This window comes from Rhincodon typus, chromosome 29 (genome assembly GCF_021869965.1).
Source record: "Rhincodon typus isolate 14 chromosome 29, sRhiTyp1.1, whole genome shotgun sequence".
Classification (NCBI taxonomy): Eukaryota; Metazoa; Chordata; class Chondrichthyes; order Orectolobiformes; family Rhincodontidae; genus Rhincodon; species Rhincodon typus.
In genome coordinates this window covers 34,654,421-34,672,181 of record NC_063360.1, presented here as the reverse complement: position 1 = coordinate 34,672,181, position 17,761 = coordinate 34,654,421, and the positions used below count along the sequence as shown (strand labels likewise).

The window sequence follows — 17,761 nt, the reverse complement described above, 5'->3', positions numbered from 1 at the left end:
TGGGAGGGTGAGTAGTTGTTAATGGGGACTGTTAGTGACTAACAACAAGGGGTGTGTAGTGGCAGGCTATGTGCTCCTGATTTACAGCATCTGCAGATCTTTCAGTTTTTATTTAGTATTTAATACTATGCTTGGTTGGTTACAAAATGTGCCCTGAGGTTGTGGAATTCACTAGCATAAGTAAATGCAAGTTTTGTTTTATCAATCTATCAAACAGGCTTTTTTCTTGGTTTTGAGTACCCACTATTCACATGAAGCTGCTTATGCTTTCTAATCAATGTCTACATCTGAAAGAGGCTGTTAGCCTCATTTTCCTGTGTGCTAGATTTTTGCTAACGTCGACATTGCCAGCTTTGGCTTAAACTTGATCTTTCAGCTTCATTCTGGGATTTAGCAGAGCCGTACCTGAGATATCTGGCACTCCAGACGGATCCAGTCCCAGGATTGCAACCTCTGTGTTGTGTTTAACCCCAAGATGAACTCCTGCTCACACACTCACTGAGCCCCTGCCTACTCTTGGAGCAAATTACTGCAGATGCTGGAACCTGAACTGAAAACAACAAATGCTGGAGATCACAGTGGGTCAGGTCGCATCCGTGAAGAGAGAGCAAGCTAATGTGTCGAGTCTCCATGACTCTTCATCAGAGCTGATGTGAAGTGTGGAGGGGGCAGCATTTTATGCAATAGTTGGTGGGGGGGAGATGTGGTTGGGAGGGTAGAGTGCTGGGGGAGAAAGGCTGTTGATAGTTCAGATTAAGTGATTGGAACGTGAGAATGGCAGAACAAGTGTGTCTAACTGCCATTTGGGGAGAAAGGAGAGAGGGCCTGGTGACAGAGGAATTAACAAGTAAAGCTAAAAGAAAGGGAAGGAATGGGAGGGATAGTAGGTACTGCCGATGCTGGGGAATCTGAGATAACAAGGTGTAGAGCTGGATGAACACAGCGGACCAAGCAGCATCAGAGGAGCAGGAAAGCTGACGTTTCCGGTTTTTCAGAAATGGGAGCTGGTTCACAATCTGGAAGTGTCGAACCCGCCTAACTGTCACTGCTAACATCGCTCAACTCCCAATCAACTCTGCCTGCTTCAGTTCATCTGCTGAAGGAAACCTTGCTCCAGTCTTTCATTACCTCAAAACATAGCCTTTCCATTAACATCGTGGGAATTCTCACCTTCCACCATGTTTATGAGATCATCCATAGCTCTTCTGCCTATTGTCTAACTTTCACCAAATCTACTTCAGTCATATCCCATGCGTTCGCTGAACTACATCTGGCCTTGCTCCCACAATGTCCCACTTTCAAAGTTCTCACCTTATTTTCAAATTCTTCCCCAGTCTCTTCCCCTCTGCTCTCCCTAACTTTGGCCTAGGAAGCTAGTTGAGGGGAAAGTGAACAGAAAGTTATGTGGATAGATTGAGATAAAGTAGAGCAGGAGGAGTTTTTATTCATGCAGGTGATATGGGCATCACTGGCAGTGCCAGCATTATTGCCTTTCCTCAATTGCCCCTTTGAGGAAGGTGGTGGTGAGCTGCCTTTTCTAACTGTTGCAGTCCTCCTGCTGTGGGTTGACCCACAATGCTGTTAGGGAGGAAATTCCAGGATTTTAACCCAGCGACAGTGAAGGAATGGCGATATGTTTCCAAGTCAGAGTGGTGAGTGGCTCGGAGGGGAGCTTGCAGGGGGTGGTGTTCCCATGTACCAACTGCTCATGCCCTTCCAGATGGACAAGGTTGTGGGTTTGGAAGGTGGTGTTTGAGAATCTTTGGTGAATTTCTGCAGCACATTTTGTAGATGGTACACACTGTAGCTGCTGAGTGTTGGTGGTGGAGGGAGTGGAGGTAGGGCCAATAAAGCAGGCTGCTATGTATGAAGCAGAAATGCCAGTATTGGCCAGTTAGGTCAAATGGCCTGTGTTTTTTTTTAAATCATTCATGGGATGTGGACATCATTGGCTAGGTCAGCATTTATTGTCCATCCCTAATAGGCCCAGAGGACATAGAACAGTACAGGCCCTTTGGCCTACGATGTTGTGCTGAACTTTTACCCTAATCCTAAGGTCTATTTAACCTCCACCCCTACCTTATAATATCATCCATATGCCTATCTAATAGCCACTTAAATGCCCCTAATGAGGCCGACTCCACTACCCTCTCCGGCAATGCATTCCACGCCCCTACCACTCTGAGTAAAGAACCTACCTCTGACATCTCCCCTGTATCTACCTCCACTCACTTTAAAACTATGCCACCTTGTAATAGCTACCTCCACCCTAGGAAAAAGTCTCTGGCCACTCTATATATACCTCTGATCATTTTGTACACCTCTATCAAGTCACTTCTCATCCTTCGTCGTTCTAAAGAGAAAAGCCCTAGCTCTCTCAACCTTTCCTTGTAAGACCTGCCCTCCATTCCAGGCAACACCCTGGTAAATCTCCTCTGCACCTTTTCCAACGCTTCCACATCAGGACAGTTAAGAGTCAACTATAGTGCTGTGGATCTGAAGTCATATGTAGGCCAGACCAGGTAAGGATGGAAATTCCTTTCCCTAAAGGGCATTAATGAACCAGATGGATTTTTGCCCAACAATCATTCCAGATTTTTAATTGAATTCAAATTCCACCATCTACCATGGTGGGATTTCAACCTGGGTCCCCAAAACCCTGGATTTCTGGATTAACATTCCAGTGACAATGCCACTAGGCCGTCACCTGCCCAAATGTTTTGTGCCATAAATATTATGTAACAAAAAAACCATAAATCACTCAGCACTCAAGATGAAAGAGCAGGTAATATTTCATATGTAAACCACTGCTCAGTAATTTTTGTGGTCTGATCTGACAGTTTAATTAAGGATGGGAGGGTGGGTGTTAGGGTGGGGGGTCAGGAACAGGAGGGGAGATTGCGGTCAGAATGAGGCAAACAGCTATTTACGTTTTAGACAAAGTAAATGGGAGCATGTTCTCTAAAGACGAGATAAAGTTGGAGGAAAGAGACGTTGAGAAGCCGCAGAGTCTGCTCAAAAACAAAGTATGTCAAACCTGGTTAGAAAGGAAGAGGAAGCACTAAAACCCACGTTCATTAAACTAACAAACAATAGAGCTTTCGTAAGGATTCTCGTTCAGTTCTCAAAATTTCTCTGCGGTCTCAAGCCACCTTGAACTTCATTGACCTGATGAAGTTTGTTGGGCCGGAGAATAAAACAAAACAAAATGTGAAGGTGATGAAATCAGGCACAGACCATAGTATGTCCAGGATGTGTGGTGATATTTAGAATGCGTGCCCTTTGTTTGATCTGCGAATGAAGAGAGTTCGGACATTTCTGAGTCGGGGAGAAAGGACGACACACCAAGTTTGTGCCATCTTGCTGTGGTTACTACATTTCTGATCCCATTGCACCAACTACGCTTGGCTGTGAAAGCACTTTGGGATATCCCGAGGTATTGAAAGGAGATATATAACTACAAGTCGGCCTTCCTTTCTGAATAATAATTTTAAAGCAAACTGTGTACTTCAGCACAAAATGATGTTAAGATCGAGTGCCAGAGAGGTGTTGAAACTGTATGGGTGATACAGACACACACAGGTGCAGAAGACCACAGGACCCCATCCCAAGTCCAGAGAGAGTTTGGTGGCAGATCAGGGATTGAATTGGGTGGCAGAGTGGAGGTTGGGGTTCCCAGTACTTTCTAGCCTCTGTCCAGATTAAGACCAGGGCAGAATGACTTGATGGACTTCGAGTCCCACCTCCATATCTCAGGGGTCTGCAATTTGTTTCCTTTTAATTAACAGCATACTGCTTTTTCTGTTCATCCTGCCAAAGTGGACACATTCATGCTTCCCCAGACCTTCTGTGACCTCTGCGAGATTGCCTCGGAGCTTTCTCTTCTCTCAGGAGAAGAGAACAGTTTTTCACTCAAAGACCATTTGAACATTTGCATCACAAAAATGCCAGGCAATGGCCTTCTCCAATAAGAGACAATCTAACCACCACCCCCTGACATTCAATGGTGTTACCATCACTGAATTGCCATTACATCAGTGTTGCTGAATCACTATTCTGGAATTCCATCCCTAAGGGCATTCTGGATCTACCCACAGCACATGGACTACAGTGGTTCAAGAAGGTAGCTCACCACCACCTTCCCAAAGCAACTCTGATTTCGGTCTCTATTTTTAGCCATAATGCACACAGCACTGGACAGGCCTTGCAGAATCAAGGAATTGCTCCCTGGACAACATGCAAGATGGCCTTGTTTCCTATGATAGTCCCTAGACCTTCCTGAAAAACTTTTGGGTATTTGATTAGGACTTCACTCAGGCAAACATTTTCTAATCAAAAAATGTCAAGCCAATGAAGTTGAATATTTCTCAACCAATTATGCTCCATCAGACTGGGGCCTGAGCATTTTACAACAACCAATGGCAACAGAACCAGCTGCTTCTCATAAGACACTGGAACTGAAGTTGTACCTTTAATCTGTAGAGGTTCCCCAGTGTAGGTTCTCAGTCTAGCCAAGGCCTTGCGCATACTGAAGGATTGGAGTCCAGAGCGAAGTTTTTTTACAGATTGTTTCTGCGATCACTGAAATGGACGTGCCAGTATCAACCTCCATGTGAAGCAGCTGATCATTTAACCAGATATTTATTTGGATTGGTTCTGATTTGGATGTTGCTAAGCAATTAAATTGTTACAAACCTCATATAGGTGGGCTTTCTGGGGCAGGCATTCCCCTGGATACCGGCCTATGAGTTCTCGTACTCAGTTTAGGTCCAGTAGGATGTTTTTTCTGTCTCGAGTCCACATACTTGCAGCAACTACAATGGCTTCCCGGCTGGATCCTGGAGGAATTTATAACTGTTTGGCTGAGGCTTGGTTTTGTTTTGGGGTTTTGCTGTGAGCTGACCTGGAGTCCCTCTGTTCAGGATATGCCCTGAGTGAGGGTTTGCATTAAGCTGGGGGAGTCAATAGCTTGGTTATATTATTGATGGATCGTTAATCCAAATAATGTTCTGGGGGCCAGGGTTCAAATTCCTGCCACACCAGATGGTGGAATTATTTGGGACTGTTATTCTGAACTCTTATCTGTCGATTTTTCTAATTATTACTGGACTTTTATTTCTTCATTTTACTAATTTTTCTCCCCTAAGAATTTGTACTTAAGAATCTGTACCTTGGTACCTTAGAACAATATGTGGCAACTTGTAAATTTTTCACTCCACCTCATGTGAATACATGCGACAATAAATCTAATTCTAATTACCTTTACTCAAGTGGTGTTCCCCAAGCTCAGTCGGCCTGGCAAGTGTATCCACTTCTGTCAGAATACTCTGCAACTTTTATGCTCCACTTGCTGCATTTTCCAATGATAAAGCCAGTTGTGGTGTCTGTTTGAACTCCTGTTGGGTTTTAGCTACTGGGCACTTTTACATGATTACACCATTAATCCCAAAGACCAAACGGTCTCTTAGTATCTCATTTAGGGTTAAACCAAAGTCACATGCCTCTGCAAGTCATCTTGACCTAGTTAGAAATCACAATACAGATTCCCCTTGGTTCTCAAATTGCCAAGTGAAAACAATAGCATCTCAGAATTAGAGCAGGCTTGGAGTCATAATATTCTTTAATTAAATCTGTCAACTCTTGAAAGGTTTTAGTGTCCAGTGCCTCAGGAAAAGTTAGGCTCGTAATAGTCAAAAAAGCTGCAAGTCCACAAGCTATCAGGAGAATTACTCATTGCTTTTCATCTGCCCCCAATCTCATTTACTTGGAAAAAATGACACATTCTTGCCACATACTGGGCCTAGTCATCAATGGCTGGATCAAACGAGACAAGCTTCCCAACTAATGGCATGAGGCCAGAAATACTTACTCCAACTGAATGATGACTCTTATGAGCGAATTTCCTCAGAAACATGTTTTTCATTTGTTGCCACTGAAATAACTCCACAGTGGCCAGTATCCCATCACCAAGTCACCCTTTATTTACACGTGGAGAGTCCTTGACACTGATCCAGCTCCTTCAGAGCCAGCTCTCAGAGTGAGCAGACCCTCTGACACTCTTGTTTATATCTGTCAGCCAGGGCTCCCTCATTGGACCAGATTAACAGCCCCAATCAGGGAATTCCGACTTGGCTGACCTCATTAGAATCACTACTTGACTCTTCTAAACTCCAGAGCCTGTCTCGCGTTTCCTCACAAGGCAATCCACTCGTTCCAGGTAAACCTTCTCTGAACTGCTTCCAGCACATCCTTCAGTAAGTGCAGTGACCTGTACTGTACACTGTACACCAGCTGCGGTCACATCGACACCCTGGATAGCTCAAACATAACCTCCCTACTTTTGAATTCAGTCCCTCTTGCAATAAAATGTATTCAACTGGCTTTCCAGATTGCTTGCTGTACCTGTACACTAACCTTCTGTGATTCACGCACTAGGACACCCAGACCTCTCTGCACCTCAGAGCTTCTCAACCTCTCCCCATTGAGATAATTTGCTGTTTTTCTATCTGTTCTACCAAAATGGACAATTGACACTTCTCCTCATTGTACTCCATTTGCCAAATCTTAGCCCACTCAATTAACCCTTCAATATCCCTTTGTAGGCTACTTAGGTCTTCTTCACACCTCAAATTCCTATCTATCTTCGGTTTGGTTCTCTTCAAAGTACCTTTTCTGCATTCAAAGGGCCAATATGAAAGCAAGCAGTGAGTGCTGATGGTGGTATTTTTAAATCTAAAGAATGATCTGAGTGTGGCTAAGCGCAACGTCCCATTCTGGCCAGTACAGGTGCCTTTGCTTATTTCCACTTTGAGCCTGTCATCATTATTAGGACACAGTACGCAGAAGCTGGAAATCTCATATGACAGCTTACTCACAACTACGTTATTAAAAAAAAATCTCACCGCACTTCCTCTACAAGCAACAAAAGGTGTAGAGTCTGACGGTCATGAATTGTGAAAGGTTATAATTTGTCACAGCAATTTTTCCAGCAACTTTGTTTTTGTTATAATTTGTCACTTGGTCTTTAGGCTCAGTGTGGACAGGTTGGGAGACTAAAGTTTTAACAAACGAGAAGGATCTATAAAGGGTCTTAAAATTGTTAAAGGTTTATGTGAGCTCTGTCCAGCCTAGAATATGGGAGGACATGGAGAGCAGGGACATAAACTTTACAGGATTGAAAATTGTGCAGCAGAGAAGGGGACCTGCTTCAGAGTTGATTTGTGAAAAGGAGCTGCATGGCTTGATGTATAAAAAGGGAGATTTAAAGGTAACAGATGTAGTTATTTCCAGTCTCAATAAAGAGCTGAAGAAAACAAGAGCTGGCCACAACAAATGCGGTGTGCAATTCTGGCCAACACAGGAGCGTGTGGTCACACTACAGAACATGCAGAGGACTCACAGAGTCATACAGCACGGAAACAGACCCTTCAGTCCAACTCGTCCACGCTGAACAGATATCCTCAATTAACCTAGTCCCATATGTCAGCATTTGGCCCATATCGCTCTAAACCCTTCCTTTTCATGTATCCATCCAGATGCCTTTTAAATGTTGCAATTACACCAGCCTCTACCACTTCCTCTGATAGCTCGTTCCATACGCGCACCACCTTCTGTGCGAAAAAGTTACCCTTTAGGCCCCTTTTAAATCTTTTCCCTCTCACCTTAAGTCCTAGTGTTGGGCTCCCCTCACCTGGAAAAAAAAATCTTGTCTATTTACCCTATCCATTCCCCTCATGATTTTATAAACCTCTATAAGGTCACCCCTCAGACTCTGATGTTCCAGGGAAAATAGCCCCAGCTTATTCAGCCTCTCCCCATAGCTCGAACCCTCCAAACCTAGCAACATCCTTGTAAATTTTTTCTGAACCCTTTCTAGTTTCCCAACATCCTTCCTACGCAGGGAGACCAGAAATGGGTTTGTGAAATAATTTTCCTGATTGGAAGATTTTAGGTGTGAGACAAAAGAGATTGAAAGTTTGTTTTCTTTGGAGAAAAGGAGGCCAAAGAGAGGTTCAATTGAGGGGAATAAAATTATTGGGGTCCTAAATAAAGTGATTTGGAAGGATCTATTCAGTAAAGTGGTCAAACCAGCAGGTGTAGACTTAAACTGAAGCAAAGTACTGTGGGAGCTGGAGAAGTGAAATTAAAAGAAGAAGTTTTGGGGAAGGTCAGGAACTCAGGCAGCGTCTGGACAGGGAGAGAGACACAGAGTAAACATTTCAAGTCTGGTATGGCCCTTCTTCAGAATCCAGGCATGGAATTAAAGTAGTAGTTGGTGGGAAGTTTGGAGAGGAATCGGTCAGCCAGAGGGTGTATGTTGAGTCTCCAGAACCTGCTGCAGAAACCATCACTGCATTTACAGGAACCACTCGGATAATTGCCGTATCCCTCAGTACTACAGACCAAAAGCTGGAAGGTGGGGTTAGGTTGGTTTTCAGCCACTGGGCCAAATGGCCTTCTTCCACATGGGAAATCAACAAAGTCGCTGCTGTCAATGACCTTCCACACAGGGTTAAACATGAGGGTATGTCCCTCTGCCAGATTGTAAATTGGCCTTTTAACAGGAGCCCCTTAACTTTCGCTCTCCCACCTCTCCCCATTACTGGCCATGTCTTCAGACATACCTGAAATTCTCTCCATGAAAACTTTTTGCCCCTCTCCTCCTTTAACCCAGCTCCTCCATACCGTCCTCTCTGGTCAGGTTTCTGTTCACCTGGATCAACATCTCGTAGAGCTAACATGTCCAATTTTGTATGAAGTGTAGTGGAATGCTTTGGGACAGTTTCACTGTAAATCGAGGAAAGTTTTGAGAGAGTGAATAAAAAGAAACTGGTTCTACTGGCGAAAAGGTCAGTAGCCAGAGGACGCAAGTCTTGAGATTGTTAGCAAAGTTTAGCAGATAATAGGGAAAGCAAATGGAATGTTGGCCTTTATTTCAAAGGAAATGGTCCATAAAAATAGGGATGTTTAGCTAAAGCTATTAAGGCACTGGTCAGACCAGAGCTGGAATAATGTGAACAGTTTTGATTCCCTTATCTAAGGAAATATACACTGCCATTGGAGGCAGCCCAGAGAAGGTTCACTAGGTTGATACTAGGTTGTATAGAGGGTCTGCTTTATGAAGAGACATTGAGTAGGTTGAGCCTGGACTTATTGGAGTTTAGGAGAATGAAAGGCAGCCATATTGATAGAAGATATTTTGGGAGCTTGGCAGGGTAGATGTAGAAATCCATTGCCAATTGTTTTGAAAAACCCATTTGGTTCACTACTGTCCTTCAGGAAAGGAAACTGCCATCTTTACCTGGTCTGGCCTACATGTGACTCCAGACCCACAGCAATGTGGTTGACTTTTAAACTGCCCTCTGGGCAATTAGGGATGGGCAGTACATGCTTGGCCAGTGACACTCACATCCCACAAGCAAATTAAAAAAAAGTCATTTGAATAAATGCTTAAATTTTCATTTGAAGCCTGAACTGGGCAGGAGTTATGGTTTGTCTGGCAGGCGAAGATCCCAGGCAGGTGAGTTTTTATTTTGTAATTTTCCTCGTGGGAATCTGTCAGAACAGGGAATGCCTCCAACACTCACTTCTTCCTTCCTTATCCCAATGTGGCTGTAGCAGCTGAGCTCATCAGCCATTTGGTGACCATGGGTGGTGCCAAAATGGACAGTAAGTTAGCAGCAGCCTTGTTCTCTTTCATTGCAAGCTCTCGGGCTTGGAATTAAGTCCTATTGGCTAACCTTCAGGGATCTTCTGTCCCCTCTCCTCTGACTCTCCCCTTAGACGTTGTCTACTTTATTGGCAGCAGTGAACACTTTCTCGTTGATCTAACAGGGAGATGGGTCAAGGTGGCTGGGTGGGAGTGGATGGGGTCAAGGTAATGCCATCTCAAGCTACCTGCAATTTGGATTCCAGCCTGAGAGAGCAAACTGCTTTGAGAAACTGACATCAGCTTTCTGAGAAATCTCTTTCGGCCATTTTAGAGCACAGTTGAGTCTTTCCCAGAAACAGTGCAGTGCTTCCAGAATAGAAATTTGGAGTGTTGTGAAACCTTAGAATCCTCTCAACCATGCGATTACCAGCAACTGGACACTAAACACTGGAGATAACAAGGTGTAGAGCTGGATGAACACAGCAGGCCAAGCAGCATCAGGGGAGCAGGAAGGCTGAAGTTTCGGGTCTGGACCCTTCTTCAGAAATGGGGGAGGGGAAGGGGATTCTGAAATGAGTAAGGAGAGAGAAGGAGGCAATGGATAAAGGAGAAGATAGGTGGAGAGGAGACAGACAGGTCAAGGATGCAGGGGTGGAGCCAGTAAAGGTGACTGTAGGTGGGGAGTTAGGGAGGGGATAGGTCAGTCCAGGGAGGACGGACAGGTCAAGGGGGCAGGATGAGGTACTTTTTAGTCTTTGTTGAATCTGTTAAGTGGGCCAGAATTTCCTCCCTTCGAGCCATTATTGTGTCAAGAAGCTAACGAGGCATGAGGAGGTGTTGGCCTAGTGGAACATCACTTGATCAGTAATCCAGGGGCATTCTACGCAGAGGATCAAATCCCACCACAGTCAGTGGTGAAATTTCAGTTCAGTTACTAAATCTGGAATATAAAGTTAGCTTCAGTAAGAGTGGCCATGCAACTGTTATGAACACATTAGGAAATCTCCCATCCTGCAGCCCTAACAATCTTACTCCAGGCCCAGAGCAATATGATTGACTTTTAACTACCTTCTGAAATGGCCTACTAAGCCTCTGAGTCCAATGCCAATTAGGGATTGTTAACAAATGCTAGCCTTGCCAGAAATGTCTACATTCTGTGAAAGAGTAACAATAAAGCTAGCCAAACTGGCAGTGTAGCCCTGCAGAGGACTATGGTGCTTCAATGATTACTGCCCAGAGTCTCTGACCTCCATCATTATGAAGTGCTTCGAGAGATTAGTCATGGCTCATATCAACTCCAGCTTCCCAGCCTGCCTCGATCACTTGCAGTTCAACAGCTATCGCAACAGGCCCACGGCAGACGCCATCTCCCTGGCTCTACACTCATCTGGACCAGCTGGACAACAAAGATACCAAGGTCAGGCTCCTACTTATTGACTACAAATCTGCCTTCAACACTGTACTGGCAAACAAACTAACTTGCACATTCAGAGACGTAGGTCTCTGCTCCAGCCTCTGTAACTAAATCCTCAAATTCCTGACCTACAGACCGCAATCAGTGAGAAGAGGCAACATCACTTCCTCCAGGACAATCCTCAACACCGGCGCTCCGCAAGGCTGTATACTCAACCCCTTACTATACTCCCCTGTATACTCATGACTGTGTGACCAAATCTTGTCCTAACTCCATCTACAAGTTCTCTGATGACGTCACCATCGTAGGCTGGATCTCAAACAATGACGAGACAGAATACAGGAAAGAGATAGAGTGCTTAGCGGCATGATGTAAAGACAACACTCTTTTCATCAATGTCAGCAAAATGAAAGAGCTGGTCATTGACTTCAGGAAGCAGAGTGGAGGGCACGCCCTTGTCTGTATCAATGGTGCTGAGGTGGAGATGATCAACAGTGTAAAAGTTCCTGGGCATGATGATCACCAACAATGTGTCTTCGTCCACCCACAGTGACACAATGGTCAAGAAAGCACAACAACGCCTCTACTTCCTCATGAGGCTTCGGAAATTCAGCATGTCCATAAGGATCCTTATTAATTTTTATAGATGCCCCATAGAAAGCATCCTATACAGATGCATCATGGCTTAATCTGCTCTGCCCAGGACCATAAGAAACAACAGAAAGTTGTGAACACAGCCCAGAGCATCACCCAAGCCAACCTCCCTTCCATTGGCTCCATCTACACTTCTCACTGCTTTGCGAAGGCAGCCAACATCATTAAAGACCTCATCCATCAGGCAGAAGATACAAAAGCTTAAATACATGTGCCAACAAATTCAAGAACAGCTTCTTCCCCACTGTTATTGGATTTCTGAAAGGACCTCTCAAATTTTAAATTTAATGTTGATCACACTCTTTGTGCACCTTCTCTGCAACTGTATCATTGTATTCCACACTCTGTTCTATCACCCCAATGTACTTTGTATCGTATGACTTGCCTGTACTGCATACAAAAGAAAACTTTTCACTGAACCTAGGTACATGTGACAATAATAAATCAAATCAAAAGAAATAATAATACCCCATCATATTCATTCAGACACAAGGGTCTTGCACCTCCAAAATATCCCAAAAAGTACAGGTATTTTTTGAATGAACCCCAATATTTTGTACCATCTGAACTGGGAAGAAAATATTGTGGGTGTTGGAAAGCTGAAATATAAATGCAACAGTTGGAAATATTCAACTTATCTGGAAGCTTTGGTGGAAAGGGAAACAGATCTGAGATTACAACAACCCCCTGCTGTCAGAATTGGAGAAAGTTAGAGAGGATTTTCAGCATTTAAGCAAATACAGAGGTCGGAGAGGTGATGGATCTGTAATGGGCTGACAGGCAGAAGAGATTAAATGACAAAAAGGATGATTGCAAGACAAGGAGGAGATAATGGCACAAATGTAAAGATGAGTGTAGAGGGAGTGTAAACAGCAACAGCAAATTTATCACCAACAGTTGCTATCTGATAAAATGGGAGAAGTGGTAATGATCTAAAATTGTTGAAGTCACAAAGTGACTGGTCAAGAGATGAGCTGCTGTTCCTCAGGCTTTCTTTGGGCTTCATTGGTACAGCATTGGAGACCAAGGACAGAGGGGTCAGTGTAGTAGTGGGATGGAGCGAGTGAATCTTTGAGTAGATGTTCCATGTAGCAGTGACCTCTGTTGTGCTAGGCTCTCTGGCTGGTTCCTTTACTCATTCATGGAATGAGATGTGTTGCTGGCTCAGCAGCATTTATTGCATAGAGGGCAGTTAACAGTCAACCACATTGCTGTGGGTCTGGAGTCACATGTAGGCCAGACCAGGTACTAAAGGACATTAGTGAACCACATGGGGTTTTCTGACAATCAGCAATGGATTCATAGTCATTATTAGACTCTTAATTCCAGATATTTTATTGAATTCAAATTCCACCATCTGCCATGGCAGGATTCAAACCGAGGTCCCCAGAACATTATCTGGGTCTCTGGATTAACAGTCCAGTGATGATACCACTACACCATCGCCTCCCCTAATATTGTTGAACTCAGACACCACCTTATGCCCCCAAGTAATCTGAGTACTGGCACTCGGAATATACAGGACCAGTGGTATTTGGGAACTTGCATGACCATGATGGTAATTGAAGAGATGGGATCAAATTATGAATTATCACAACTGAATATAGCAGGCCATATAACAATGACCTCACAAAGCATACAATTTCAACTTTGTATCCGATGTTAGCTGAGGTTTCATCATTCTGGGGCTAACCACAAACTAAACAGTATTGGAAAGATGCTAAGGAATGGGAAGCTGAAGACAACATGTGATGGGCTAGAAACATCCACTCCCTCCACCACCAATGCTCAGTAGCAACAGTGTGTACTATCTCCAAGATACACTGCAGAAATTCACCAAAGATCTTCAGCCAGCAGCTTCCAAACCCATGACCTGCTCCAACGAGGAAGACAAGGGCAGCAGATACGTTGTTTATAGCACCCCCTGCAAGTTCCCCTCCACGTTAGTCACTATCCTGACTTGGAAATATATTGCTGTTCCTTCACTGTCGCTGGGTCAAAATCCTGGAATTCCCTCCTCAATGACGTTGTGGGATAACCCACAGCACAGGGACAGTGGCTGTTCAAGAAGGTGACTCACCACCACCTTCTCAAGTCCAACGTGGGACGGGCAATAAATGCTGGCCGAGCCAGCGGTGGCCACATCCCATAAATGAATGAAAAACAATTGCATCCCCAGGGCACCCAGAAACCTACATCACTTGTAGAAAGGGACCGGAATACACAGAGGAGAGGGTTAAGCTCCCATTAGTCAAACCCCATCTGGAATGTAACTTTCAGACATCAGGAAATGATGCAGTAACCATAAGGCCATAAGACATAGGAGCAGAAATTAGGCCATTCGGCCCATCAAGTCTACTCCACCATTCAATCATGGCTGATAAGTTCCTCAACCCCATGGAATGTTCTCTATGCATATAGAAAATTGACGGCTTACCTAATTGGGATTATCTTATTTAATTAGGATTACTTTATCTAATCAAGGTTTTCAACGTTTTACCAGGGTTGATAGGGTATTTGTGATAACCATGGGCAGCACCTATAGCCTTTCAGGGGGCAGTCTGTCAGAGAGGAGATGGAAGGCATTGTGATGGTGGATACCCAAATGCAGTAATTTAGGGCCCACTGAGGCTGACTGGGATATTTCAGACACCAGCTAGGCTGTTGGAGACAGAAATGGCCAGTTTAGCTGCCTTCGGATAGCCTCAGGTGTCATTGAGTTATACAGCGTGAAAACAGGCCCTTCGGCCCAACTCGTCCATGCTGACTGGGTTTCCCAAACTAAACTAGTCCCATTTACCTGCATTTGGCCTATATCCCTCTAAAACTTTCCTATCCGTACATCTGTCCAAATGAGTTTTTAATGTTGTAATTGTACCCACCTCTGTCACATCCTCTGGCAGCTCGTTCCATTTGCGCAGCACCCTCTATGAGAAAAAGTTGCCCCTCAGGTCCTTTTTATTCTTTCCCCTCTTACCTTAAACCTATGCCCTCTAGCTTTGGACTCCCTAGCCCTGGGGTAAAGACAAAGAAGAACAAAGAACAAAGAAAATTACAGCACAGGAACAGACCCTTTGGCCCTCCAAGCCTGCGCCGATCCAGATCCTCTATCTAAACCTGTCACCTATTTTCCAAAGATCTGTATCCCTCTGCTCCCTGCCCATTCATGTATCTGTCTAGATACATCTTAAATGACGCTATCGTGCCCGCCTCTACCACCTCCGCTGGCAACGTGTTCCAGGCACCCACCACCCTCTGCATAAAGAACTTTCCATGCATATCACCGTTAAACATTTCCCCTCTCACCTTGAAATTGTGACCCCTAGTAATTGAGTCCCCCACTCTGGGAAAAAGCTTCTTGCTATCCACCCTGTCTATGCCTCTCATGATGTTGTAGACCTCAATCAGGTCCCCCCTCAACCTCCGTCTTTCTAATGTAAATAATCCTAATCTACTCAACCTCTCTTCATAGCTAGTGCCCTCCATACCAGGCAACATCCTGGTGAACCTCCTCTGCACCCTCTCCAAAGCATCCACATCCTTTTGGTAATGTGGCGACCAGAACTGTACGCAGTATTCCAAATGTGGTCAAACCAAAGTCCTATACAACTGTAACATGACCTGCCAACTCTTGTACTCAATACCCTGTCCGATGAATGAAAGCATGCCGTGTGCCTTCTTGACCACTCTATCCACCTGCGTTGCCACCTTCAGGGTACAATGGACCTGAACACCCAGATCTCTCTGTGCATCAGTTTTCCCCAGGGCTTTTCCATTTACCATATAATTCGCTTTTGAATTGGATCTTCCAAAATGCATCACCTCGCATTTGCCTGGATTGAACTCCATCTGTCATTTCTCTGCCCAACTCTCCAATCTATCTATATTCTGCTGCATTCTCCGACAGTCCCCTTCACTATCTGCTACTCCACCAATCTTAGTGTCATCTGCAAACTTGCTAATCAGACCATCTATACCTTCTTCCAGATCAGTTATGTATATCACAAACAACAGTGGTCCCAACACAGATCCCTGTGGAACAGTTCTCCATTTTGAGAAACTCCCTTCCACTACAACTCTCTGTCTCCTGTTGCCCAGCCAGTTCTCTATCCTTCTAGATAGTACACCCTGGACCCCATGCAACTTCACTTTCTCCATCAGCCTACCATGGGGAATCTTATCAAACGCCTTACTGAAGTCCATGTATATGACATCTACAGCCCTTCCCTCATCTATCAACTTTGTCACTTCCTCAAAGAATTCTATCAAGTTGGTAAGACATGACCTTCCCTGCAAAAAACCATGCTGCCTATCACTAATAAGCCCATTTTCTTCCAAATGTAAATAGATCCTATCCCTCAGTATCTTCTCCAGCAGCTTCCCCACCACTGACATCAGGCTCACCGGTCTATAATTACCTGGATTATCCTTGCTACCCTTCTTAAACAAGGGGACAACATTAGCAATTCTCCAGTCCTCCGGGACCTCACCCATGCTCAAGGATGCTGCAAAGATATCTGTTAAGTCCCCAGCTATTTCCTCTCTCAATTCCCTCAGTAACCTGGGATAGATCCCATCTATACCTGGGGGCTTATCCACCCTAATGCCTGTTAGAATACCCAACACCTCCTCCCACTTATGCCGACTTGACCTAGAGTAATCAAACATCTATCCCTAACCTCAACATCCATCATGTCCCTCTCCTCAGTGAATACCGACGCAAAGTACTCATTAAGAATCTCACTCATTTTCTCTGACTCCTCGCATAACTTCCCTCCTTTGTCCTTGAGTGGGCCAACCCTTTCTCTAGTTACCCTCTTGCTCCTTATGTACGAATAAAAGGCTTTGGGATTTTCCTTAACCCTGTTTACTAAAGATATTTCATGACCCCTTTTAGGCCTCTTAATTCCTCATTTCAGATTGGTCCTACTTTCCCGATATTCTTCCAAAACTTTGTCTGTTTTCAGTCGCCTAGACCTTATGTATGCTTCCTTTTTCCTCTTTGCTAGTCTCACAATTTCACCTGTCATCCATGATTCCCTTATCTCGCCCTTTCTATTCCTCATTTTCACAGGGACATGTCTGTCCTGCACTCTAATCAACCTCTCTTTAAAAGCCTCCCACATATCAAATGTGGATTTACCCTCAAACAGCTGCCCCCAATCCACATTCCCCAGCTCCTGTCAAATCTTGCTATTAGTTAGCCTTCCCCCAATTTAGCACTCTTCCTTTAGGACTACTCTCGTCTTTGTCCATGAGTATTCTAAAACTTACAGAATTGTGATCACTATTCCCAAAGTAATCCCCTACTGAAACTTCAACCACCTGGCCGGGCTCATTCCCCGACACCAGGTCCAGTATGGCCCCTTCCCGAGTTGGACTATTTACATACTGCTCCATAAAACCCTCCTGGATGCTCCATACAAATTCTGCTCAATCTAAACCCCTAACACTAAGTGAATCCCAGTCAATATTGGGAAAATTGAAATCTCCCATCACCACCAACCTGTTGCTCCGACATCTTTCCATAATCTGTCTACATATTTGTACCTCTATCTCACGCTCGCTGTTGGGAGGCCTGTAGTACAGCCCCAACATTGTTACCGCACCCTTCCTATTTCTGAGCTCTGCTCATATTGCCCCACTGCTTGAGTCCTCCATAGTGCCCTCCTTCAGCACAGCTGTATCCTCTTTCACCAGTAATGCAACTCCTCCACCCCTTTTACCTCCTTCTCTATCCTGCCTGAAGCATCTATATCCTGGGATATTTAGTTGCCAATCTTGCCCTTCCCTCAACCAAGTCTCAGTAAAAGCAATAACATCATACTCCCAGGTATTAATCCAAGCACTAAGTTCATCTGCCTTACCTACTACACTTCTCGCATTAAAACAAATGCACCTCAGACCACCTGTCCCTTTGCGTTCATCATCTGCTCTCTGCCTACTCTTCCCCTTAGTCACACTGACTTCATTATCTAGTTCCTTACAGGCTTTAGTTACTACCTCCTTACTGTCCACTAACCTCCTCATTTGGTTCCCAT

At 44.5% G+C, this 17,761-nt stretch overlaps 2 protein-coding genes across 3 annotated transcripts in view; one reads left to right on the top strand and one right to left on the bottom strand.

The window, feature by feature from the left end:
• Positions 1 to 8,741, bottom strand: part of slc5a5 (solute carrier family 5 member 5) — a 113,528-nt gene extending 104,787 nt beyond the window's left edge. Inside the window, exon 1 of the mRNA XM_048613941.1 lies at positions 8,625 to 8,741. Coding sequence (XP_048469898.1) covers positions 8,625 to 8,741 — 117 coding nt within the window. The remainder of the gene's footprint in view (positions 1 to 8,624) is intronic.
• LOC109911828 (tyrosine-protein kinase JAK2-like) overlaps positions 1 to 17,761 on the top strand; it is a 123,360-nt gene that overhangs the window by 16,349 nt on the left and 89,250 nt on the right. The window lies entirely within an intron of this gene.